General features: G+C 37.2%; 1 protein-coding gene across 4 annotated transcripts in view; it reads right to left on the minus strand.

Moving 5' to 3' along the window:
- Positions 1-4,676: 4,676 nt before the first annotated feature.
- Positions 4,677-27,166, minus strand: part of LOC134539285 (NADH-cytochrome b5 reductase 3) — a 52,624-nt gene continuing 30,134 nt past the window's right edge. For all 4 annotated transcript variants that reach the window (XM_063381147.1, XM_063381149.1, XM_063381150.1 and 1 more), the window contains 3 exons: positions 26,885-27,089; positions 21,086-21,280; positions 4,677-6,636 (listed from right to left, as the gene is read on the minus strand). In XM_063381147.1, the coding sequence (XP_063237217.1) occupies positions 6,464-6,636; positions 21,086-21,280; positions 26,885-27,089 (573 nt within the window). In that variant the 3' untranslated portion in view covers positions 4,677-6,463. The remainder of the gene's footprint in view (positions 6,637-21,085; positions 21,281-26,884; positions 27,090-27,166) is intronic.

The raw sequence follows: 27,166 nt of genomic DNA on the forward strand, positions 1-27,166 counted from the left end.
TTCCCAAGGTCAAAAGACGGAAATTCGATGCTTCTAGTATGCGTAGATGCATTCTCAAAATTTGTGTGGCTAATCCCTGTTAGAAGAGCCACGGCCGAAATCACCATTCGAGCCCTCCAAAATTATATTTTCAAAATATCCGGGGTACCTTCCATTATTGTTTCCGATAATGCCACAAACTTTAAATCGACTCAGTTCAAAAACATGTGTTTTTCACACGGGATTCAGCATGTGACCACGACTCCCTACTACCCCCAGCCTTCACATGCGGAGCGTTTCAACCGAAACCTCCGGTCTGCCTTAATAGCATTCCATGCGAACTCGCAGGATAGGTGGGATTCCAATCTCGTGTGGTTGCAAATGGCTTTCAATTCCGCCAGACATGAAAGTCACAAAACAACACCGTTTGAACTCATGTTTACATACCAGCCCAACACCCCACTCTCTAATCAATGGACGTTAAAAGAGTTACTGCCAGACGACCCCAGGAACATTAAGGAAGTCTGGAGTAGAGCTCGTAAAAACCTGAACTTGGCCCACGAGGCAAACAGGCAAAAATATAACAAAAAACGCTACCCCAATCCCTACAGAGTAGGAGATTTAGTGTTGTGCAGAGCACACACACTCAGCAAGGCGATCGACAAGAGGTCAGCCAAGCTTTCATATCGTTGGAATGGCCCCTGGCAGATCCAGCGATACCTCACGCCAGTCACGGTCGCGTTAGCCGACCCCAGCTCCGGCGAATATCGCGCGCGCGCACACATTTCTCAGTTGAAGAAAGTACACCCCAACCTAAAATGAGGGCACTCTTCACTGTGTTTCTTTATCCAAGGAACAGCGTTCCTACTACGGCATGCCATACTCAACCAACGGGTTGGTATAAAACAAAAAAAACCTAGGTCATAATTATATGTAATATAAAAAAACCATGGTACTAGTTTATAAGAAATTTAGGTTAAGAAGTGTTACGCTAAGTTGTCTAGTTTAAAGGGGCGCCCCTTATTCAATAAGTTATCTGTAAGTTTTAGCCTTAAGAATTGTTAGCCATTGTAAGTAGTTTACTACAGTAGATCCTGGTACAGGGTAAGTTTCTGGAACCCAGGTTTTTGGTGGCTCAAGTGGGCCACCCTGACTCCGTCTTTCAGGGGGGAAGTATGTGCCGTTAATTTGTAAATTCGACACGATATATTTTAAATTTTTATTATGATTTTAAATTTTTGTGTGGAAATTTTATTTGCTCTACTAGAGTGTGATTTTAATTTGTTAGTCTGGTGTACTCCTATGAGTTAAACTTTGTCTCAGTGCTCTGAAGCCCCTTTCCCATCGGCGTATCGGATCTTTTGCTGGCCTAATCCCTGACTGGCAGACCGCTTACCATTTCCCCCGCCTTCAGTCACGCCTCAAGCCTGTAATATCATTTCTCTTCGTGACCCTAACTGCATAGACAAGCCTGTAGCCTGCAGGCGACCAGTTCTCAGAGACGAGCTGAGATTGGCCGTTTTCATCACGTATTAGTGTTATGTTCGCCCCTCTGCAGCCACGACGGGGCGTAGATTCCCATCAGCGTTGCATTTTACCCTCACCCCCCCCCCCCCCTTCTCAGTTCCAAGTAAGACCAATGACCGGTCGTAACCCCCTGGACACCAGTGACCGTTCTCAAGGTCTTCTCGCAAAACGAGTGCGCCAGAACTGATAGCAAGCGCTACCTAGCGACCAAGTCGCGAACTTCTCCGCTTGCCTACCCTCTAGGGCGCCAGAGAGCAGCACCTGCTTTCCCTTGAGATATATGGACGCCGTGCGCGAGTCGATTGTTTTCAATTCAGACCCCTCCGACAGAGTTCTCTACGGTCGCCCAGTGATGCCAACTTCAAAACTACTGCCAGAGTTTTTTTTTCTCGCCCGCATTCGGGCAAGTTCGGAATCTTTCGGCGGCCCAGACCTCCCTCCACCAGTTAGAGCCGGCGGGCACTTTTAATTACGAGACGCGTCCTGCCGCGAGACAGATCAACTCGCGTCGCGGCTGCAGACAGATCTCCATCGAGTATCGGCGAATCGGCAAGACTTCATCCGACCGCTAACGACTATGTAGTCGCTTTGTATAAGGGATGCTATCCCTCAAGTCAATTCTAGTAGATTAGTCTGTCTGCATAGTTTAGTTATATGCCTTAGAAATTTTTCTCTTCTAAATTTATTCATGAAGAAATCATCCGCGTCCTGCCGCGCAATTCGCGACCTCCAGATCCTGGCTGACTCCACGATGGAAGCGTGCTGGGCAACTCCCCTGTTTTGACAGGGTCGATGACAGGGAGAGATTGAGTGCTCCCATCTCGTGGCCCCCCCCCTTTCTGTTCCGTGGGTCACATTAGAAGAAACTTTTCTACTACCCGACGTGATCGTTTTGAAGACCCCGGGTGGTAATGTAAATTCAACATTTCCCCCTTACCTAGCTACGAACTATCTTAAGCAGATGACCAACCCACCAGCGACCAGTGTTTTTCTCAAGAAAATGTAGAACAAATAGAACTAATTATCAATGTAATCATCGGATCCATCCAACTGTGGGTGTGAAACTTATAATGCAAATGTTTATATTTCAAACTAAGAATGTAAATTGTTTTAAGCGCGGGCCGGCCCATTTTCGTTTTTCTTTTTGTTAATCTTTGAAAATTGTTAAACCTTTTGTATGTAAAATAATGCAAACAAGATAATTCATCAGGGCAAATAAAACAGGGAAACTATAGATCAAGTTAATCGTGTAGTTTTTATTTATTGATTTTAACGATCCACACCAACTTCCTCCTTGCTTGTTACAGGAAGTTCCTAAATTTTGTTTGTTCTCCACCTCGTGCCGCCTCTGGTAAATTTATTTATTTAACTTATTTTTGTATCCAGCAAGTTTCCAAGGCTCTTTTTAATTAATTTAAAATAATTCTATTTTGAGGCACGAGGGGTATTACAAGGGCGAGACCTGCCAGCCAATATATTTGTGGGAGGGGGAGACAGAGATAAAAAAGAGCGAGCCCTGCAGCAAGCGGAAGTGGTCAAGGTCGACATTTACCGTCACACTCTCGCTAGCTAACGATGCTGCTGGTCGCCAGCCCCACCGCCCCCTTCTCTTTCTTTCTTTCTTTCTTTCTTTCTTTCTCTCTCTCTCTCTCACACACACGCACGCACGCACGCACACGCGCTTACCCTACTTCTCGCATTCCTGCACGTCAGCCGGACGGACTAGAGCGATAAGCGCCGCCAGACCACCCGTTGTGTCACGGGACGCAACCTTTCAAACGCCACACTAATACAGCCTGCAAGAGACATAATAAACCTTTAATAAAAAGTTATCATTTCAACACTAAATCGTCTGATTTTTCTATACAAAGATGGCGAAAATGGATACGTTGCACTGTGTTGAATTTTTTTTTTCTCGGCAACGGGAGCTCCAATATTGCTTTCTAGGGTATCATTTTTTTCGGGAGACATCATGCTATTTAAATACTGTAATATGAATATAAAAAGTTTTCTTTTTTTACACCATACACTATTTGAATATGAAATCTATGCAAACAAAGGTGATTTTTTATGTATTTGGTTATATTAGGGGTGGGGGGGGGAGTAAAAATTTGCCCGAATTCTCTGTTGCGACCATTCCGTTTATAAGTCAGTTTTTCCGGGAACCGTGAGGGGTCGCATCAGCGGGATTCTACTGTATATGTATAGTTTTGATATTACGTGATTGCATCTATAGTAAAACCTTCATATAACAAACTGGAAGGGACTAATTTTTTGTGTTTGTTATAGTGAGGTTTCTTTATGAGATGAATGGATATTCTTTTCAAATAATTCCACTGGGACAGAATAGTTGTTGCAATTGAATTTGGGATGCCAAATCTATTTTGACCTTTTTGCCTCCCTGATCAACAGCTTACAGAATTTACTGTCTCTTTTAGTGAGATATTGCTATCAGTTTGTTTTTTCTATCTGCAAATGAAAAGTAAATATGTACCGAAAGTTATGTCTCATAAATTATAGCTCATGGTTTGTTGAATCATAATGTAATTTATAAGAAAATTAATCCTTCGAAACTTACATACAAACACCAAAACACATTAATTAAAATTTGGAAACAACTCTTAACTACATACGAATTTTAGGTAAGTAGTACTACTACCACAGAATCTATATTGCATAGCGGCTTTCATTTAAACTATCACACATTTTCTCAGAACTCAGATGTAAATTTGTGTAGGTGGATGAGAGACAAATTTTCTAGGCAATGTTAGGAAAATACTTTAACTGGAGGGTATTTTTTTTAAATAATGTTGGTACACTATGTTTAACTTCACTAGTTACAAAGTGTATTTCAATACATCAATAGTTCTATGGTCTATCAATTGTAAGATGGCGGCAGTATTATTTATTTGCCAAAGCGTAACATATTCACAATGCAAAATTGAAAAATTATTACAATTCTACAGAATCTTCTTGAAGATATTTGATATATTGTTCGCTATAGCAGGTTTTTTTTTGGTGGGACTGTGAAAAATTACTTTGTTATTTAGAGGTACAAATACATTAGGTTATGTAGCGTTCTGGCGGGACTTAACACTTGCTTCGTTATGGTGAGTATTTTGTTATGAAGGAGTTCGCTGTGAGAAGTTTTACTGTATGAAACCACAGACTTCAGTAAATAGATATATTTATTTTCAATATGTCTTTACTAAACACAGAACACACAGAGTTGGTACTCAACCAATATGACTCAGGATTTCTTTTCTCATCATATATGAACAATTATTACAATGCTGGCAAGCAAGCTTCTCTGATGGAATTTATCACAGCACGTACTTACAAAAAAAATATTACTGTATTGGTCCGAATATAAGGCGACCATTTTTACATAAACGAGAGATGCAAAAACTGGAAGTCGCCTTATTTTCGCACCCAAGACGTCAGAACCGCAAACATTAGTTCCAAGCTGAAAGCTACAATAGAAACATTGTTTAACAAAACGTTCACGATTTTTTATATTAACTAAAATTTTGTTACCTCACACGGGGAAAAACGATAAATCCACCTAATATTGCAGTAATTCACAATTGTTTGAAGTTGAGGATTAAAATATTTGTTCTTGAGTAAAAACGTAAATGTTGAAGCATCTACAAATGGCAACATTTTATTTCACAATTCATATTTGTACTTTGTGTACAATCGCGTGTTAACATTTACGGTAATTTATCTTCAGATTTTTAACGGAAATATTTGTACTAAAATATCACAGTTATTTTCAGAATGATTGTTTACGTTTACAAACATTTCGGATGTAATGTTTGGAAATTCACGGCTGCCAACTGTCTTTCCACAATATTTCTTTGTTGTAAAACGAACATTGCCGAACACGCACGAAGACGCCATATTAACAGGAATTTGGTATGTTGCTTCAAAAGCTATTTTAATAATCCACTCTTTATTTATGTAAAAACCTTTCATAATTATAATAGATTATTCTTTCAAATTCATAGAACAGACTCTCTCTGTCAGAGAGTAATATGGACAAATATACGCGGTCACGTAACCGAGTTATTCATGGCCGTATGCTTCATCATGTCAGCTAGCCACTTGTTTTGTTCCGGCAAGATGCATTCTTTGTTTGCTTTTTTTACGTTTAACACACTACTAAATAGTAATATGCCTTGTTCTGTGGTAATACGTAGCTTAAGTCAAACGGAAAGTTAAATGCTGTATTTTAAGAGTGATTAATAGCCATTGTAAAAATTTTAAATTCGTGGATACAGTAAACTGTGAAAAATGAACAATCACACATCGGTGGAACGGCGGGGAACGAGCTCTAGACAAATAAACAGCTCTGAAGATGACAATTATGCAGCTTCATTAGAGTAAACATACGAAAAAATTTCTAGTGTAATACTTAAAAATGTAAATATTTTCTAATTGTTTTCTTTTGACTTTTAGGGTAGGCCATTCAAACTTATTTTAAATAAGTAATGTGATAAATATAAATTAATTGTTATACATAAATGCAAAAATGATTTATCAACACAAAATGTATGTCTAATGAATTTTCACATTAATTTCTACCAAAAATTATTTTTACATTTGTTTGGCCTCCTGAAACTGCAGGTCGCCTTATATTCGGGGTCGCCTTATATTCGGGCCAATACGGTATTTATCGCACACACTGTCCATCATCCTTTAATAAGTATGTAAAAGCAAATTTATGTATTTCTGTAATACTGAAAAGAAAAAAAAAAACAAGTTAACTTCATAAAAAAAAAATACTGTAATAACAAACATAATTAGCTATTTGGCACGTACAGATTTACAGTACATCTAATACTTTACTGGATGCGGACTTTTTTTTTTTTTTTTTTTTTTTGCAAAAACAACCTAAGGCGACTAAGATTTCACTTAGTGAACATTTAAACATGTCTTCCGACGATGTGCGTGATTAATACGCGAATCTCAGCTTGGGATCATAGTTGAGCTTGTCGAGATTCGGGATGCAAGCATAGTTGACCATCGGAGGCGGGCCGCACATCAGGACCAGCGTTTCGGGCGACGGCGGGAACAAGTGTTCTTGAATCATTTCTGCGGAGACGAAGCCCGTGCTGTACTTCCAACCTGGAAGAAATACCACCGAAAAGAAGGCATTATGTTCATTTCTTACATTAAAATAAGTTAATTACATCAATGGCTACAACAAATTAAAGATACAAGTTCCTGAAAAACTGGTGATCATTAGCTAGGAATTTTCTAATTCCAGTTTAGAATGGTTAGATTCAAGTTAATTTTTTTTTTCTCAGTGCCCAACTGAATGGTTCATCACAGCTGTTAAAATTAGGGATGGGATTTTCGAATCTTGGATTCGTCGAATATACCGAATCCTATGGATTCGAGGATTCGTAGGATCCGAGGTGGGATTCGAGGTGGGTTTTTAAGAGTTTTAGGTAGTAATTGAAAATTGTAGTTCTGGGCGAAGTTAGAAAATTTCGAACCGAACCGAACCCTTACGTTCGGTTCGGTTCGAAACCTCTTAAAATATATGCAAAAAACCGAACGTTCGTTTAAAAAAAAATTACGTTTTTCTTATTTTCTAACCCCCATTTGAGACCATTCACAACACAGCACAACAAAATATCATTACTTGTAATATTCAGACTTTTATCGCATAATCGTCGCATCAACAGTTTCAAGCGCAGACAAAATAATATAAAAATTTATTAATCGTCGCATAACTCCCATAGCATTTTTTCATATAGGCGCGCTTTGTTTTTTGTTTACTTTAGAGAATTTTGTATGCATTTCTCGTACTACGTAATATAAACTATCGTACAAATGCCAAAGGTATCGTATATTATACCTATAACTATAGTGCGTGTACGAGAAGTATTGTAAAATCACCAAAGATTGTGTACCCAATACGTTAAACTAAAGCGCATGTACGATAACTCTCGTATTTCGGCAAAACTAACGTGATCAAGTTAATACAAGACAACTGCGGTAGGAAATGATTACGTAAATTACGTATTTTAAATTTCTGGGATGTATTTATTTTCTTTGGCCTTTTTGGTTATAACAGTCAGGTACTGAAAATATTAATTTAATCTTGTGTATTAAAAGTACTGGTCCAGTAAATTTTACAGTACGGTACTAAGTTGACTAGCGTAGTAGCGGCAGCCATCATTATTTCTTGTTTTCTTTTTTCCGACGCAAATATCTATGACCACAATAATTAATTATTCTTACGTTACGTTTACAATATTATTGTTCTTGAGGTGATTTGCGATGAGCAGGCTTACGTCTTTTAAGTTTTCCAAATGGAGAAAAGATAATGACGACCCAGATGACCCAGAACCACCCCAAAAAAATGTCTAAAGTTTCTTCTGACGAGCAGCATTCTTCCAAGAAAACAGCAACTGCAGTCAGCGGGTTTTGTAATGTAGATAGGTAACTTAATTCACATTCGACTTTTTTTTAATGTCCTATTAAAAAGTTTTACTTATTAAAAATGTTAGGTTATGTCTACCACAAAAATATGTTATGTGACCTTATGCTGAATGTTCATCTTTATATATATATATATATATAACAGAGAATTAGACAGATGCAAACTTACGTGTGTGGTTTTTGAGGTTATTTGTCTCTATTTTATATCAGGTGTATACACTATGCACTTATTTTATGATTTTATAAATACACATGTGATTTTTTTAATACATAGGCCTATGTAATTTATTAAAATAAATGTGTGATTTTTTTAATAACATGTGGTGAAGTTTAGTGTGGGACTGGGATTCGAGATTCGATGACAAACACTGAGGATTCGAACAAGGATTCGGATTCGACCAAAATGTGGATTCGTCCCATCCCTAGTTAAAATATATCGTACAACGACCACTACACCCTTAATCATAATGTAAGTAGGTCAAAAGTCAAGCACCTGAAGATTAGTATTGTAGACAGACAAATACAAACGATAGTAGCCTTGATGCTATAAACTGATTCCTCTCTTCTACGCTTAGAACTTTAATTAACTTACAATTTGCCAACAAACTGTTGAAATTAGCTCATGAAAACAATAACACATGTTTGTTTACAAATAGTAGCCAGACACATATACTTCAATCAAAACAATTAAAGCAAAGCTGAAATTTGAAATTTCTAGCAGTACATATTTTACTGCATTAAATCTAGACCGAGTCGGGGTTCCAGGGAGCACATGAACACAGGTCAAATGCTTGACGGACTTGTAATCACCATTAATGTCCGTAGGTCACATGCCGGCGAAAAGTACGACAGTGGATCCTGGACCAGAGCAGCAACATCTCAGCTCCCAAGGTGGTTACAATAGGCTTGAACCAGGAGCAGTGACATCTGACAAAGCATGATCGGCCATAATGGGCGCTCTGGGACACTTATGACATAAAACGCGCTCTGGGACACTTATGTCGAAAAACGTGCCTGGGACACTTATGTGATAAAACGCGCTCTGGGACACTTATGTCATAAAACGGTCAGATATATCCAATTGAAGGCACTGAATAAGATATTTACTCAGCATAAGCTTTAGAAGATGGCCCTTTAGCTAGTTCCAATACACTTGAACATGTATGTTTTGGAATTAAAAAGGAAAGAATACGTTTTCATTTATTTAAATTTAGCACTGCCGATGGAAGTGACTCACTCCACGCACTCCACGATTGCTGACCTTCAATTTGGTGATCTGTACATGTCGTTAAGGGTGTGCCGGAAATTAGGTATTTTGGCACTTTTTTATTTTTATTACAATTTTAAATTATTTTTGGAAATTTTATTTTCTATATAATTTGGTTACAATTGGGTGATTTACACTTTGTTAGGCTGGTGTACTCTACGTATTTAAACTTTGTGCCAGTAGGACAAGGCACCTTTTCTCAGGGACCTATCTATCTGATCTTTTGCAAGTCAAAGACGTCGTTGGCAGCCCGTTTGACATTTCTACCGCTTGCAGTCACGTCCGGGGCCTGTAACATTATTTCCCTGCATGACCAAAACTGCATACAACAGCTCTGGACGAGTTGTTACCATTTCTCAAAGACGAGCTTACCATAGATTTTACCATCACACATACGTCTTAGGTTCTCTCCTCAAAAGTCACGTTAGAAGGCTCGTTCCCAGCCTGGTTGCGTTTTCTGTCCCCCCTTACTCCACCTCCACCCCCCCTTGATTCTAAGAATTTAGCCCAGGACCATTGACCGAACGTGAACACCGCCAAGCGTGGGCCGACTTCAAAGACCTTTTGCTATAGAAAAAATATGTGCAACGATGGACCACACACGGCATCTAGCGGCGGAAATAGGAACTTCTTCTCTTGTCACCAGCTCGTGGAGATGACGCCCGCGACACCTGTTGGCGATCTTGCAAACCTCCCCCTTCTGTCCCCTTTAGGCCGCCAGAGTACAGCACCGGCTGGCCATACGGCCCTATGCTTCCTCCTCGCGGCCTGTAAAAGTCGATTGTATGTTGCTTTCTGTGCCTGCCGGTAGAGACCGCAGCAGTCGCTCTTCGGCGCAAACAACTGAAGTCGTGGCTACGACCACTCGGTCACCTCCGGAAGTGTTCGGTCCAGAGCCGAACCTTCCCCCTCTTTTTCCCTAGGGCCGACCGCCCGTTTTAATTAGGAGTTTTGTCCGCCACTGCGGCACTTAGTACTCTGACTTCGGCTACTTACCGCGTCTTCTCGGCGTCACCTCGGTTAAGAGGCTTTTTCGCGGCAACGACGAACTCGTGGGAATAAGGAATTTAGTCAGCTGTGTTAAGGGATGTGATCCCAGCTTCAAAATTCAGTAGTAGCCAGTCAGTAGTAGTGATTAGAAAACGAGTCATGTTTTAGTTTAAATTTTATGAATTTTTTTTTTATTATTACTAAATGATGATTTCTGCCGCGTCATTCGCGGCATTCTCGGTCCGCGCCTTTCTGATGTCGGCGCGAGACATTTCCTGAGCCCAGGAGCTACACTCTGTCTGGTGAGTTACTATTCGCGACATTCCCCAACCTCCCTTATCTTTTGTGAGCATTTTCTACCCAGTTTGCTAACTGTCTGTGTACTAGTTCTGATCATGTTTGATTCGGACTGTTCACAGACAGGGTCCAAGAGCCGGACGCTGAATTGGCATTATCACGCCCTTCCACTTCGACAAACAGGCACCTTGGCACCATGTTGACTACTGGTCTCCGGTAAGCGAAGCACCGACCTCCGGTGCTACAGTATTTATAAGCCTTTCTTTTTTTTGGATCATTATTTAAATTACGACGTTCGAACAAGTTAATCATATAAAAATAATTTCTGGACTTTAAAAAAAATACTGGGATGTTTTAAACATATTTGTATTTTTATTGGTTTATGTATATTTTTTTTAATGAAACCTTTTTATAATTTAATTTAGGGTCGGCCCATATTATTTTTTCTTTCTAAATATACCTGAGAGCTCTTTAAGTACGTAATTGATATTGTATGTTACTATCTTTTAATATCTGTTATAAGTTTCCTAAGTACGAAGTAATTATATTCAGATGGAATCACACCTTGTTTCTGTTCATTTCACATTCTTGTGAAACCTTAAAGATCCCCAGCACCAAAAGGGATAGGGCTTGATTTGGGCCTTCTGTCCAGCATGGTCTTCTAGCAATTTCAAATGGCATACTTGCTAACTTTTGATATTCCCATTCCAGTAGAAAAATTTCAATGGATAATTTAAGAGTAAATCATACACAGAAATTTGGTTTCTCTACAGTTAAACCTGACAAATTACTACAAATGATTGTACATTTTATACTATCTACCAAAGACCAAATATTTTCATAAAAGAAAATATAATTTTTTAAATGACCTGAAAAATCTGCTTTGTAAATTTCATACTTCACAAACTTCTTTGAGTGTGGTGGGAGTAAAATTCAAGGCCGAATTTTAATGGAACATTTTCATGAAACATTGTTGTGAAACGTTTCTGATGCCAAAAGGATGGATGTGGACGGTGCAGATAACTTTGTCAGGCCGCGATGCCTTGAGCATGCTCCATGTGGTAGCGTGGTTAACAAGTTATATCCAAGATTTTAAGACGGGAGTTCGTCATCGCATCAACTGCTGGCCAAATTCCCTACCACAGCACACAATGCATGGTAACCTTTCCGCTTGGCTGAAACCCAGCATGATTAGGAGTACATGCTTCAGCCTGGGATGCAGACCCAGACCCCTACCAAACAAACACACATAGTTAAAGTTGGGTTAGGAACAAATCTTGTGGCCTGAGGCTCAGGTGGAACCCTGCCATGCTGCAGGGATAGGCGAGTCGCAGGGTGCGAGCTTATTGTTGTGCAACGCGCCACGGGCCATCTTCACAAGAAAATGGTGTTCTTTCAAGTACGTATTAATTTAATTACTTGTGTAAATCAGTTCTGTTAAACAGTGTTATAGGAGTTGTACTAGTACAGGATTCTAGTGACCTTTTAAACTGTGTTTATGTACTTTGCAAACACTGTCGCTTAGTCACCAGGAAAAAACAGACTGTTTGTTAATTTTTGAAAACAAGCTAATATTAGCAAAGTTTTGTTTTGAAACTATTTTTTTGTCAATTTAAAGCCAGAAATTGCATTCAGCATATTTATTTTATGTCTGGTTTATTTTTAATTGAACATTTTTTTCTCTGGCGGGCTTCCTAGATGGAATGATGTGATTGGCCACAGTCTCGGCAGCACGGTGTTTCAAATATCAAACAATGGAGCATTCAAACGTCCAGCCTGTTGCATCATGGGATTTAGACCACCTGGACAGAAAGTATATCTTAGCATCCAGGTGTGGTCGGCATCCTGCATGTACGTGCATCTTCAAGAGATGAAAAACTGAGCAAAATCGTCAAGCAAATGCACAATTAGTGACTTACACTGTGCACAGATGTTGTAATGGCCTTTGGTACTAATTTGTTTCTGTGTGAGATCAAACGTAAGTGATCTGAAGGTGAAATAAGCACTGGTCCACCACAACTGCCACAAAGGTTGGCCATCTTCTGTATACAATTTGCTGATGCTATCACGTTTTGAGCTGTAAAACACACTACCATTACGTTAAAAGTATGTTCATTTGGAACAAAAAACATTGAGAAATTAAACTGAAATTTCAAATAATGACAGTGAAAAAAAATACACATTACAACACCCAAGGCCAGAGGTCTTGTTTGTAACCTCTTGTGTTTTTACCAGACTGAGCAACCATAACTTTACTTTTTAAGATTATGAATATTTAAAAGATACAGTAGAATCCCGCTGATGCGACCCCTCACAGTTTCCGGAAAAACGGACTTATAAACGGAATGGTCGCAAAGAGAATTCGGGTCAATTTTTAACCCCCCCCCCCCCCCCCCCCCCCAAAGCCGGCTGGTGGTTATTTTCATTCAAAACGTGGCAAAGGAGCTTGCGTATATCAGGTAGAAAACATTCGGCTATAAACGAAAGATATAAGAACAATGCTATCCTGAAATGCTGTGACATGTTTTTAGAGTAGATGGTAATTTTTTAGGTCTTCATAACTCCATAAAAAATTACGACTGGTCTCATTTCTATGAATCAACCAATGTTAATCATCAGGTGGATGTTTTAACAAATTGTATAACTGACAATATGAACATATTTATACCACTAAAAAATTACCCAAATATCCATTATGGTTTTCTAATGACTTAATTCAAGCATTAAATATCAAAAAAACATTTTCACAAACTTTATAAACGATCCAACAATCCTTATTATTATTTACAGTTTTCACATTTTCGCAAAATGGCAAAATCTTATATAAAACGTGATAAAATTAATTGGATCCGCTCTACTAATAACAACATCTAGAACAATCCAAAGAAATTCTGGAAGTATGTTAAATTAATGAAAGATGGTTACTATGAACAATATTCTTTAAAAATCAACGATGATATTTGTGATGATCCAAATGTTTTATCTAATGTTTTTGCACAATATTTTTCCAGTGTCTACAAGACTTCAATCAATAATGTAACGTCTTCAAACATGTCCTCAGATTCTATTCCTATGTGCTACATTTCCGAATCCCTTATTCTATGGGGCATCAAGGCTCTCAAGTCATCCAAATCCACCGGCCCAGATTGCATCCCTAATTTTATCTTAAAAGGCTGTTCGTACTTATTAGTTCCTCTTCTTTATCATATCTTTAACACCAGTTTGCATTCTCAAGTTTTCCCTGACAAATGGAAAATAGCAAAGGTCATTCCGATACACAAACATGGGTCTAAATTGATTGTGTCAAACTACAGACCAATATATTTACTTAATGGCTTCGCAAAAATATTTGAAAAAATTATACACAAAGTTTTAAATTTTCAACTTCAAAATAAATTATCAGCCACTCAGCACGGTTTCAGATCTGGAATGTCCACCACTACTTAACTAATTACTTTTCTTAACCCAATCCATAATGTAGTTACTAACAGAGGTCAGGCAGATGCCTGTTATTTTGATCTAGCCAAAGCATTCGATACAGTAAACTATTCGCTACTTTTAAAAAAACAATCAGACTTTGGTTTTTGTACTAACTACTTGAACTGGTTTTCTAGCTATCTCAATAATAGATATTTTTTTGTATCTGTCAATAACCATAAATCCTCTTTACACCATGCTAGTTCTGGAGTACCACAAGGTGCCACTCTCTCACCTCTTCTCTTCAATATATTTATAAATGACATTACCATGGTCCTTAATTACTCAACTGGTGTACTCTTTGCTGACGATCTGAAAATCTCTAAAATAATATCTACAGTCAATGATTGCGTACTTCTACAAAGGGACATTAATGAAATCAATAATTGGTGTCTTCTAAACTTGGTCAATCTTAACGATAGTAAAACTAAGGTAATATCCTTTACTAGGAAATATAACCCTATAGTTTATAATTACATTCTGAATAGTAACCCAATCTCACAAACTTTCATTATAAAAGACCTTGGTGTCTTTCTAGATTCAAAATTATTTTTTCATAAACAAATCGACTACTTAAACTCCATTTCAAAAAGAACATTTGCTATTATAAAATATATCACTCATTATGCTATCAATTCTGATTCAATTATTTCTCTTTACTTGGCATTAATTCGATCTAAATTAGAATACTGTTCAACTATCTGGAATGACATTGGGTCGACTGATATTGAGAAACTAGAAAATTTAAAAAACAAATTGTCTCAACTAATAATTCATAGAGGTTTTACGCATCCCAATCTTATTCCTCCAGCAGACCGTAGAGCCCATTTGGACTATCTTTTTGTACATAACATTTATAACTATAAAATTAAATGTAGCTATATTCTTGATAACACCAGATTGAGAATCCCCCAATTCAATTCTCGCCTCTTTTCTAGTTTATGTACTATTTATAACAAGAATGATCTTATTTATAGACTCGTTAAAAACTATAATAGACACAACACCAAGTCAAATTAATTGTGTACAGAGCTATGTTTTAAAGTATTTAATGTAATTTATATCCTCATACTAATTATAGTCTGTATTTTTTCTCTTTCACGTTTACATTATTGTACTCTATTAAATTTTATGTCTTGCTGCTTACTACCTTACTACTTTGTACTAATTATTATTTTAAGTATTATATTTGTATTTGTCCTTGTGTTGTCTGTGTGTATGGATGTCTTGTCCTTTGTTTCTTGTTTCTTTATGTATTTGTGTATATTTTGTATACGTCGTGCCCACCAAAGTCCCTGGATTGTTGGTGCGCATGTAACAAAATTGAAATAAATAAATAAATAAAATAATCACAGCGACAGGCCAAATAAAATAATCACAGCGACAGACCGGGATGCGCTTCCACCCTTGCCGTCAGCGATGTTTATTTTGACAGCTCAAGCAATTATCTTTTCCACGTCCCTTCACAGCGTAAAAAAGAAGAAACAAAAACACGTTGGAATGTTGCCGCACACGGTGTGGGAGGGGAGGAGGATGCTGACAGTTTCTCATGCAGAAGGTTGTAATAAGGGAGGGAATGTGTTGAAATGTTAGTTGGAAAAGGGAGGGGGGAGGTTGTTTTTACATGGTTTGTGGCTCTGGGAGGAATGAGCCTTGAGGAATTAGCAGGAGAATGGGAGAGGTAAGCGTCACGTCACGTAATGACATCAAGCCGCCGCTACCGCCAGCCTGGCCGGACGAGTTTCTTATGCTCTCGCAGAAGCTACCACAGCGGCTTTTCGTGCGGGCGGGTAAGATAACATGACAGCTGAGACGGCTTTTCGTGCGATAGTGGACGCGCCGAGCTCGGCTAGACACTGCCGCGTGGACAGTCTAGAGGGGTGGTATTTATTTTTAGCCGTCTTTTGTATGCCTGCCTGCTTACAGTACAGCGCTCGCCAAGATAAACGTGAACAAACACACAGTGCCCAACAAAGTGTAACAGACTTGTTTTTCAGCCGATTTTACTAAAATTTTCGACTTTCTCAGCTCAAAATTTTTACGGTTTCTCAAAAAACGGCCGTATAAACGGAATGGACGCATCAGAGGGGGGTCGCATCGGCGGGATTCTACTGTATTTCTATTTTGCCAAACTATTAATATAAGTCAATAAGTGTAGTATAAACATTTCAGTTGCAGTGTCTAACCTAACACCAGGCAGTCTAATAGTCATATGTTTTGCAAGAATGTCTGGTTGGAATGCCTTGTTTAATTTGTTTAACTATGTATTTTAACTTCTGAAAGGTGTGTGTTCATTGAAACTTAAATAACAGAAAAACCTTTACTCTGCTTTAAATGGTAAACTTCACTTAAAGTTCAGCGCAAAGTAGTGGCACCTAATTTTATTGACCATGTTTTATCTCATAATCGACACACATTTTATACTAAAATCAAGTTTGAAAAGTAGGGGTGCAACATTTATGTGAGAAAAGCATTTTTTGTAAGGTAAAGTTATTCATAAAAACAAAACCTATTCAAGGAAAATACTTTAATTTAAAAAGTAGAGTATACAAAAGCATGCCAAACAATTTAAATTAATAAGTCATGAAACAAAAACATTTTGTTCAACTTTAAATAGAAAAACCAAAACTGTGACACGAACGTGAGTCGGAGCGCATAACTATCGTCGTAGTGCACATCACGAGAAAGCGTAGCCTATCAAATGTAGTTAACTCGGCGCCAGACAGAGTGCACGCGTTGCATGCAATCGATGAGCTGTCTGTATCGATATTCGACATAATCAAACTTAAATGCTGCCAACTAATGCTGGCTACATTTTTATAAGCGGTACACAGTGGCGAAGAAGATGATAAGATAAAGTTTAAAACGTTTGAAAATGTCTTTAAAAGAAAATTTACACATCAGACAACTTCATATTTCTGTTAATTAAATAATTAAGCAGTAATATCCTAATTAATTTTAGATTTCAACTATAAAATACATTGTTTTATATGAAAAAACCACCTACACAAAGCACACGTCCTAAAATAACGGTGCGACAATTATGTATACGATAAAACACAGTATTATTTTGTGTGTGTTGTAACCACACCATAATAGTCCATTTTGAGCTGAGCAATTTAATCTGCAATTCAGCAGCTAGATCTGAGCAGTATGAATCAATAAAATTTTACCCTTTGAGTAACTACCTATTTAAATGTGCATTTGTAGTTATTTACGTATGTTGCTGTTCATGTACAGAGTAATGTTTTAGCTGTCTAACTAAATATTTTTTGCTGGTATAATGTCTTTCATACTTTAGTTTGATTTACTATTGGATTAAATAAATCACACACATATTATTTATAACTATGATCCACGAGCGTGTAAATATATTAAGTCCAACTAAGAACAAGCTAGATTAAAAAAAGTTTAAACAAATCCTGTGTGTGGAATATTAATTTTTTTATTTTAATTTTATTCAAATTTCTAACAAATACAAAAAATATTCGGATTCTTAAATAATTGAAAAAGAAATTAAAACCAAAAACCTGTGCTGTGTTATTTTTTGAAAATTGTCTTCTTTCTCTCTTTCTCTCTCTCTCTCTCTGCCGTTTTACCCCTTATGATATACTGTATTTATCCAACGAAGGGTCGTCCCTTTGTATGGGTCGCACCCTTAAGTTTGGGCAAAAAAGGCTGGAGGAATATAAAAGGTGCTCTTATAAACACCAATGATGGCTGCCATTTTGTCACGGTATGTTCAGTTGAAAGCGAGGACTATCTCACTTACAAAAACAATAACAATTGGACTCAGTTGCATCATGAACACCTATCAACATAGTCACGTTAATTGTGTGGATGCCAGTCCAGTTCACGGGACATTTACAAAGAAGAGAGGGAGGGGAAACCATCAACACTGCCATATGGCCTCACCCACATGCACACGTACACACACACTCTCTCTATCTCTCCCTCTCTGGCTGGCTGGTTTATTTTTTAGATTCTCCTTTCCTCTCTTCTCCTTGTCCTCGCAGCGTCACTTGCCGGCGTCGCGACAGTCAGACGGCAGACACGGCACACGTACCATAACTTTGCTGTTAACGGAACTTCACGCGACTGCGGAGACATTTCTATTAGTGATGGCCCGATATCCAAAAACCCGATACCGATACCGATTCCGATATTTCCAAATTTACCGATCCGATACCCGATACCCGATAATAGGCCTATCTCATTTCTAACACTGATTCTATAAAATTGTGGTTCTGGAGTATTGTTAGAGACAATAATGAAAAATGTTAAATATTAATAATACATACTTATGTGAATGTATATTATTTTTATTAATTGTAAAATATTGTAAATTCACATTAAATGAAAGCTAATAATGAAATTATCATAATGGCCAACAAATAAACTCTCTAAATTCAAGGTCTTAAAAAATTAAATTGTTTTTCAAGGCCCGATAAAGCAATATTCTGGTGTAGGTATTAAATATGTATGCAAAAAACATATTGCAACTACAAGGAAACAAATTCATGGTTCCCACTCCTTTTAGCTAAAAAAATTCAAGCACTTATCGAGCACATTCAAGGACTTTTTCAAACATTTCAAGGACCCAAATATTATAAAAATTTTAGTATGTATATTTTGAACACGTGCAGAATTTTTTTTTTTTCTCTGTCTATTACTTACAAACAGAAAGATAAAAGCTTATCGGAGGAACGGAAACATTTCAAACTGGCCGAGTTTAACATTATACCGAACTTTTATCAGAACAAAAACATTGATGACACCATAACTGCCGGTAAAAATAGTACATAGAAGATATCTTATCGTATGCCGTCGAAAAACAGGGCATTAATATATGTGAAAACTATTCGAACGTACCATAAATATCGTAAAATTAAATTGCTGTGCCCCACTTTTAACTTGTCCCAAATAAATGCAACGTAATTATAACTCTTGTAAACAGCGTAAAATTTTTATCAAGCACTTTTAAGCACCTAAATGTTTTTTCAAGCACTTTTAAGGGCCCTTGATTACTTCAAACCATTTCAAGCACTTTTCAAGGACTTTCAAGGAGCGTGGGAACCCTGAAATTTCAGATTTTTGTGGAGAAATGTTAGCATTTGAATGTGTTCAGGTGAAAGGCGATTCATTTTTTGGTACAAATTCCACCTGCAGAAACAATAATGCTTATAACCTGGACAGCTCTATAGTTCTATACTAACAACACAGGCGGGAGTGTGAAAAATAGACTAACCTAGCGGCAAGAGGCATGCCGTCTGCCATCTATCGGACTAAGGTGAAAACAACGCCACATTTTCACACAAAAATCTTGTAGCTGTCCGGTATTAGTCTCTAGTATTTGCTTATAATGTATGAATCACGACTTCACGGGTCACTGCATTTACTTAGTCCAGTGTCTCAACTGTAATCTACGAAAAATACCGTCCGAAAAACATAAAACTTTTGTACCCTTTGTTAAATTTCATCACGGTAAACGACACGCTAGAAAGGAATTTCTTCAATTAGCAAATTTTGTGATCATTGTTCAAGTGTATTACTCCATTTATTGGTGCGAAAACACGTTAAAAATACGTGAAAAGTAATTTCAATACAACTTTGAAACGTACTGCAGAGTTTATAAAACCACACATCTTTATTTATGTTGTTGACCATCACTCAATATAGCCAACATAATACCTTTGCTGCAACTTGCCCTACTTAAACACGTTTCATATTTTAGCTTTTGTAAAACTTACGAACGTCTTTGTATAGAACAACAGTTGGCGACCATGAAACAACACGGAAAGAAAATGCCTGTTATATCAAGCAGCAACTTTATTCTTCTTCATGTTTACTTACGGCTACACCACTTATTAAATTAAATATCGTAATTATTTTCATTTATGTGTTCAATTTATGTACACTTAGTGAACTTCGAAAATTCATCAAGCGAAAACATTTTGTGAATATCTGAAACGAATAAATATGCACCGATGACTGGGATTTGTGTACACATGGAAGAAATGTACCGTCGCGTCGGGATGCATTGCAGTATCAGAAAGAAGAAATAGGCTTTAAATTGTTTCAGTGGAAAATATGCTTGGAATTACAAGGTAATATGGTGACGTGAAGAAAGGTAAATTACGCCCGCGGAAAATAAGCTTGGAATTACGGTTAAGGTTATGTGAGAAGTATTATTGGCGAGAGCAAATATCGGTTATCAAAATATCGCAAGTATTTACCGATGTCCGATATTGAAAAATGTGCCGATATTACCGATCTCCGATATCGAATATCGGATATCGGGCCATCACTAATTTCTATTGAACAATTTGTTATAACTTTTGTTTAAAACCAACATAGGTTAGTTATTTATGCACATATTCAACCAAACAGTAAAATTATATTTTTTTCACCCAAAAACCCGAATATGGATCGCAGTTCATTTTTCCACACGAAAAATCTGCAAAATAAATGTGACTCATGCATGGGTAAATAGAATACTTACGAGTCGAGGTTTTGCATTGCAAAGAAGTTTCACTTCTATCATGTGTAATGAGTTACACGTGCTCTTTAAGTAACCAACTTTATTCAAAGCAAAACATATACAACACAAAAACAAATATTTTCATGAGCGAATTTTAGACTTCCAATGTTTTAAGATTTGCAACAAAACACAAATGCAAAGCTTCATATCAGATGCGAAGCTTTGCATTACAACCAAAGCTTCAAACAAAACGAATCAAGAATTTCCTGGCGAAGTCAAAACTAATATTAATGATAGTTTCGATTGATTCGCTGGGTCGAAGCTTCGCAAAGATACCATCTGTAGGTCTGGTTGAATTTATTGCTTCCCCCATTTAACACAGCCCTACGAGTGTAAGATGACAAACGACCGTAAAGTTTGGTTTCATCGTCAGGATGATGATAACCTAATTTAAAACATTGAATTACTCTTAAAATCACTGGCTCTAAAATACATGTTAGACTTAGGGGAGGGGGGGAGGGGCAAAATACGGCTAAACCAGGTTAAACTGTCCTAGTTCGCGAACACAAGTGAATTCTCGCTATAAGACAAGATAAGCGTAGCAAGCTCACCTTCAGCGGGTCGGTCGACCGTGTACCACAGCTTGAACTGGTCGAGATGTTTGTCCCGCACCTCTTCCAGCTCCTTCCTCAGCAGGATGTCCTCCTCCGTCTGGTTGGCGAACAGCAAGGCCATCTGCGTGCGGTCCTCCGGGTCCTTGGTGACGTGGCGAATCAGCTGCAGCATCGGGGTGATGCCAGTGCCACCTGCAAAGCAGGTTGTCTGTAAAGTCGGTTCACTGATGATAATTTTACGTGATATCGTCATAAGAAAACATTGATGAAAAATTGCACACTTTTTAATTTTCAAATATTACTTACAGTTTTTGCAAATTTAATTTAAATCATTTGTTTAAATATAATCACGAACAATTAGTTATAGAAATAAACTGAAATAAAATCAATGTCGATAAATTGTTAATTTGAAATGACAAAATTCAACAAACAAAATCAAATTTTTTTAAAATGCTGCTTTTAAAAAGCCCGCCTTAACCTGTTTGATATTATAGATGATTTTCTCGCACGGTGGTTGGTCGGTTCTTGCACGCTCGGCTCAGGCAGAACGTGACAATGAGTCATGCTTTTTTGTGCGTGCAGCCGGCGTTCATTGATTTATAAGACATTATCACGTCAAAAAAAGAACTCTGAAAATGAAAATGAAAATGAAATTGAACTTAAATAGCCTAAATATTTTTCCCGAAGATTTTGGGTGCGAGGCATAGGAAAACATTGGCATAATTTAACAGTTTAACCCATAGGCCAAAAGAGACATGAATAAATGTCTTTCACAATCAGAAAAGTCCTATCACTCAATATAGGAGGATGGCAACAAAAATAAAGTCCAGGATAACATAACATTAATGTCAAATTGCTGAATACTTGTTATGAAGGTAGTATGAAAGTACCCACAATACTAAAAGATGCCAGCACTGAGAGCAACAGAATGTGGATGAGGGAAAAGGAAGGGAAGACTTGGTTATGGCCTCACAACACACAGAAAAGATTAAATAGATAGAACCTCCAGACTTACTCCATGGTTCCTACATGCTTGGATTTCAAAAATTCCTTGACTTTTCCATGATTTCCAGATATGTATTGGAAAAATTTACCTGACCTTTCACACACGAACAATCCTGCTGCACCACTTGATGTTGAAGGTTTTTGTGCTGTTCAAATGTTGCATTTTCATATAAAAAGTATGCATACCAAACTAAATTAATAATTATATGGTATAACCTATTTACTCGAAAGGAAACACTAGCAAAGGACTTGAAGGGATGCCTCCCATTTCAGGTCAAGATTTTATATTTACAGCAATTACAGATAAACTTGTAGACTTTTTCAATTGTTTAACTTTCACGAAATGAAAAATACATACAGTGCATACTTTTTGCATAATTAGCTGCCAAAGTTACGTTTTTAACTTTTTGGGTTGAACAAATAAGGATAATTTAATTGATTGAGAACTGAAACTTTTTAGATTTAACTGCAATGCCACTGGCTACTTCAAGAAATGGTTTGAATTTCTGTTAGTAAATATTAATTAATTTTACCAGGCATTTCAAAATTCTCAAATTTGTTACCATTTTGACAGCCAAGAAACATGAAATGAGTTTGTGTGATAGAAATGCTAACTATATCATGAAGTAGCCAGTGGCATTGCAGTTAAACCTAAAAAGTTTCAGTTCTGCAATAAATTAAATTCTCCTTATTTGTACAACCCAAAAACGTAAAAAAATGTAACTTTGGCAGCTAATTATGCAAAAAGTATGCACTGTATATATTTTTCATTTCGTGAAAGTTAAACAATTGAAAAAGTCTAAAAGTTTATTGGTGATTAATATAAATACAGTATATACACGAATATAAGACGACCTCGAATATAAGACGACCCCCAAACTACAGCCTCATGTTTTCAGGAAAAATATTTTATTGTATTAAACACATATGCCAACAAATTAGATATAAAATTGAAAATATGAATGTTACAAAGGATTTCAACCACCACTTTTGAAATACTGTTAACAGTTTATGTACAAACAAAAATAAATACCTAAATGGCTGCTACTGTAACTGTTGGAAACTGTTATAGAGTTTCATTATGCTGATGCATCATTTTCATTGTTGTCATCTTCACTGCTGTCCACTTCAGCTTCAATTGCATCTTCTTCCCAAATGACACTATCTTCACTGCCATCCAATGCATTAGAAATGCAACATTTCTTGAAGCTTTTGATGATCACTTCCGATAAGATTCTGTCCCATGCAGCCTTAATCCACTGACACAAGACTGCTATACTTGGTTTTCTGATTTTGCCTGTTGGTGTTAGAGCATGGTTGCCTGCCAAGAGCCATTCAGAGTACAACACTTTTAGACTGTCTTTAAATAGTTTGTTGACACACACATCTAATACCTGCAGCTTTGAAGTCATGCCTCCAGGAATAATAACAAAGTCAGTGTTCATACCTTTAATAAATGATTTCACCTCTGGCGTTAAATGTCCTTTGAATGCATCTAACACTAACATCTTTCTTCTTTAAAAGTGCCCCAGGCCTTCTATCCCAAACTGCCTTTAACCAGTCTTGCATCAACTCACTTGTCATCCAACCTTTTTCTTGACATCTCACTATTACCCAGAAGGCAATTTTTCTTTTGGCATAGTTTTACGGTTAAAGGTGGAATCACAATGCCCTGACACGACAGCCACGACACGACGGCACAACTGCGACAAACCCGATAAATATCACCAGTCTTTTGAGCAGTGTTCACAATACCTCGACGAAATCCAGCCGTCGGGGTGTAGCCATCGGTAGTACTTAAGTACGTACGTACTTTACTAGATTTTATATTTTGTGGTTTATTAAACACACAAAAAGATGATGCACAATATATTAAATAATGCTAACTAAAATGAGATTAGCCGGAAGTGAAACGAAAATAAAACTATTTTATAAAATTAAATGTCACAGAAATTAGTACAAGAATAGTCGGTCGGCATTAATTTATATGTAGGCCTAACTTAACAAAATAATTATGCTTATTTACATTGTACAGGACTTAGTTATCGTTTAAAGCCATAATTTAAGTGGCGGTCATGTTTAAAGCAAAACAAATAAAAACGAACAATATTTACAAACAAACAAAAATTTGGCATGAGTATACTTTACCAAGTTAGGGAAATTCGGAGATAATAGAGATTTGAGATACATTTGTTTTGTCATGTTGGATTGATGGTTTTTGCAGCCCAACGCACGGGTTGCGCATGCGCAGGAGATTCCCACGCAGTCCGACATGACATAACTTAGAAATAGAATCTACATTTGTCGGGCTTTCCGGACGAAAGTTTCGTCGGGATGAACCAGGTTCTTATTAGCTGTTGAAAATTTTTCGTTATGTTGGGGTCGTCGAGGCATTGTGATTCCACCTTAAGAATGACAAAAGGGAACAATTTTCTACCATCAGCTAACACTGTAAGCATCACCTCATTTTCTCATTGCCACTTGTCTTCACGTTAATTGTTTTAGTTCCAACAGCATCCACTGAATAATTTGAAGGCATATCAAAATATACAATCGTTTCATCAGCATTTAAAATGTAAATAACATAACTCGCGGAACCGTTTGTCTAACTTAAAAAAATAATCACAGCAAAGAAGTACTGTATAACCTACATTGATGTTTTTGTACAAGAAAATAATCGATAAGATGGACGCCATCTTGTGCTATAGAACATTCCAAAAACATCGGTCGTAACATGTGCAGCTAGTAACTACTGCACAACCTGAAAACATTAACCTAAAATAAGTATGTTTACCTAAAAATCAATGTATCTGAATATAAGGCGACCCCTTTGTTTTGAATTATAAATTATGGTAAAAAATGTTGTCTTATATTCGGGTAAATACGTATAAAATCGTGACCTGTAATGGGAGGCACCCCCTTAACTGCATCTATAATAAGTTTTTACTCAGTAGATCTCACCCCATTGAAATTAATTACTGTTAATTCTGAAGGAAAGTAGCTTTTCTGGGAAAAAAATTATAAGTTGCATTTTTACACCCTGACACTATTTCCAATCATTAAAGTTGTTTACCAGTAGTTTACCACTCTGAGTGGCTAGGTTAACTTTTATTTATTACAATTACTGTGATATAATAATTAGTTCGAATCGGTTGGCTGAATTCCTAACATTTTAAAATAGTAAAGACAGTTGATTATAGGTTAACTACATTAAAATTACTTTGTATGCATTGAAACAATTGGTTATGAATTACCTATTATAGCTAACCTAACCTAAAATTTTATGTCTAAATGAGCAAATAATAGTACTGAGTAATAACCACTTAATAGAATTAAGAGCATAAGAGCATTATAAAGTAATTTAAATTACAAATATTATAAACTACAATTATTTATTTTGTATTTACCTGAGGTCGCAAGTTTCAAAAGTTGAGGTTACCTGATTTTGATAGCTAGTTTTACGAGTCACTCACTTCATACTGATACCCTTGCAGATTTGCTGACTAAGGACATAGCACATTTAGTTGTTTTTTTCTCAAATGTTTTTAGTTTTGAATTTCTAATGATTACAAATGCCATATTTTTTCTCCACCGGCATCAAAACATGTGCAGTCTGGTTTTCGTTTGAATATTTTATTTAATATTAACTCATAAGCCCTACCTATGCATCCAGTCTATATGAACATTGCAGAAATCATCACAAAACACTTCAGTCTTGATCTCATTAACACAACCAAAATTATTAATTTAAGTTTTATCGCAAGTGATAAAAATATTCTGCTATTTTTGAATAACTTTTTGTGTCTCTATTAATCCGCAGAAGCCGGTAATCACCAGAACTATTTTAATAAAATTCAGTGTTGGATTATTTATTGACAATAGAAACCCATTAAAATAAATAGCTGCGTAGTTTTTAGTTTATTTGAGGTGCCTAAAAAATAATGAAAGTGGTATTTTTCATTTCACTTTTGTTAGCACAAGAATAAATTCCAGAAATGTATGATTTCCCTGAAATTTCCTGGAATTCCCTGGCTCTTTTAAATTCCGAGACTTTTCCTGGTTTTCCCAGTTTTCTAGTCCTGTAGCAACCATGTCAATACACTCAGATACACTTGGCCAATAGCGTCCATTAATTAATTGAACTGGTGATTGCTAGTGACCGTAGACCCTTGCAATGTCATAAGTTAGCAAGAGCTCGCAAATTTATTCGCAGCGGGTGTTCACTTTTTGTAACAACTACAAAGTTTGTTATGAAATCCCGTTCCTATTTTCTCAGAGAAAAAAAGGGAAAGAAAGCTACTAGGGTCAAACAAGATTATTTGTACCAAATTGTGTCTAAACTACTTGAAAAAATAATTACCAAAAGTATGTTTTTCAAAGTATTCAAAGTGCTGTGTAAGAAAAAGTAAAGAATGAACTTCGAAATTGGAATTATATATTATGTTGCAGTGAAATGTGCACACTTAAAACCCTAAAATGACAGATCAATTTCTAATGTTTTAACACCCATGATGAAACAGTAGTTCAAACTTGTGGTCATTCTTCCTGGTACAAGGGAAGTTCTACCAACTTTTAATGAGGACTCTAAAAGAAGTAACTCCCTTGTGAAATGAAAACCTTTTTAATATGCACAATTTTAGTCAATTCATACTTTGTTTTGCTTGCTTACCAACAGCAGAACACAATGAGAATACGCCTGAAACTCAATCCACTCAATCTTACGTAAACAGTCAGACATTCGGCTCGGTGGCTAGACTCGTAGGAGACTTCCTGGAGGTTGTGGCGACTCACCTGCGATCATGGCCACCTTCTTCACGGTCACTATCTGCGCCGGGTCCTTGCGGAGCACCTTGATGGAGAACTTGCCGCCCCCGAGGTACACCAGCCGGCCCGACGGGCCCCGCACGTCGATAGTGTCGCCCACCTTCATGTTCTCCAGGTACTGGCTCATCTTGCCCCCTTCCGGGAACTTGGGGTGCACATTCTTGAAGTACACCTGCAACCGCGGGCACCGGCCTTTAAGGCAGAGACCTCTACCGCCCGCCCCGTGACGAGGAAGGGTGCGTACGAGGT

This window comes from Bacillus rossius, chromosome 15 (assembly GCF_032445375.1).
Source record: "Bacillus rossius redtenbacheri isolate Brsri chromosome 15, Brsri_v3, whole genome shotgun sequence".
In the NCBI taxonomy this organism is placed as follows: domain Eukaryota; kingdom Metazoa; phylum Arthropoda; class Insecta; order Phasmatodea; family Bacillidae; genus Bacillus; species Bacillus rossius.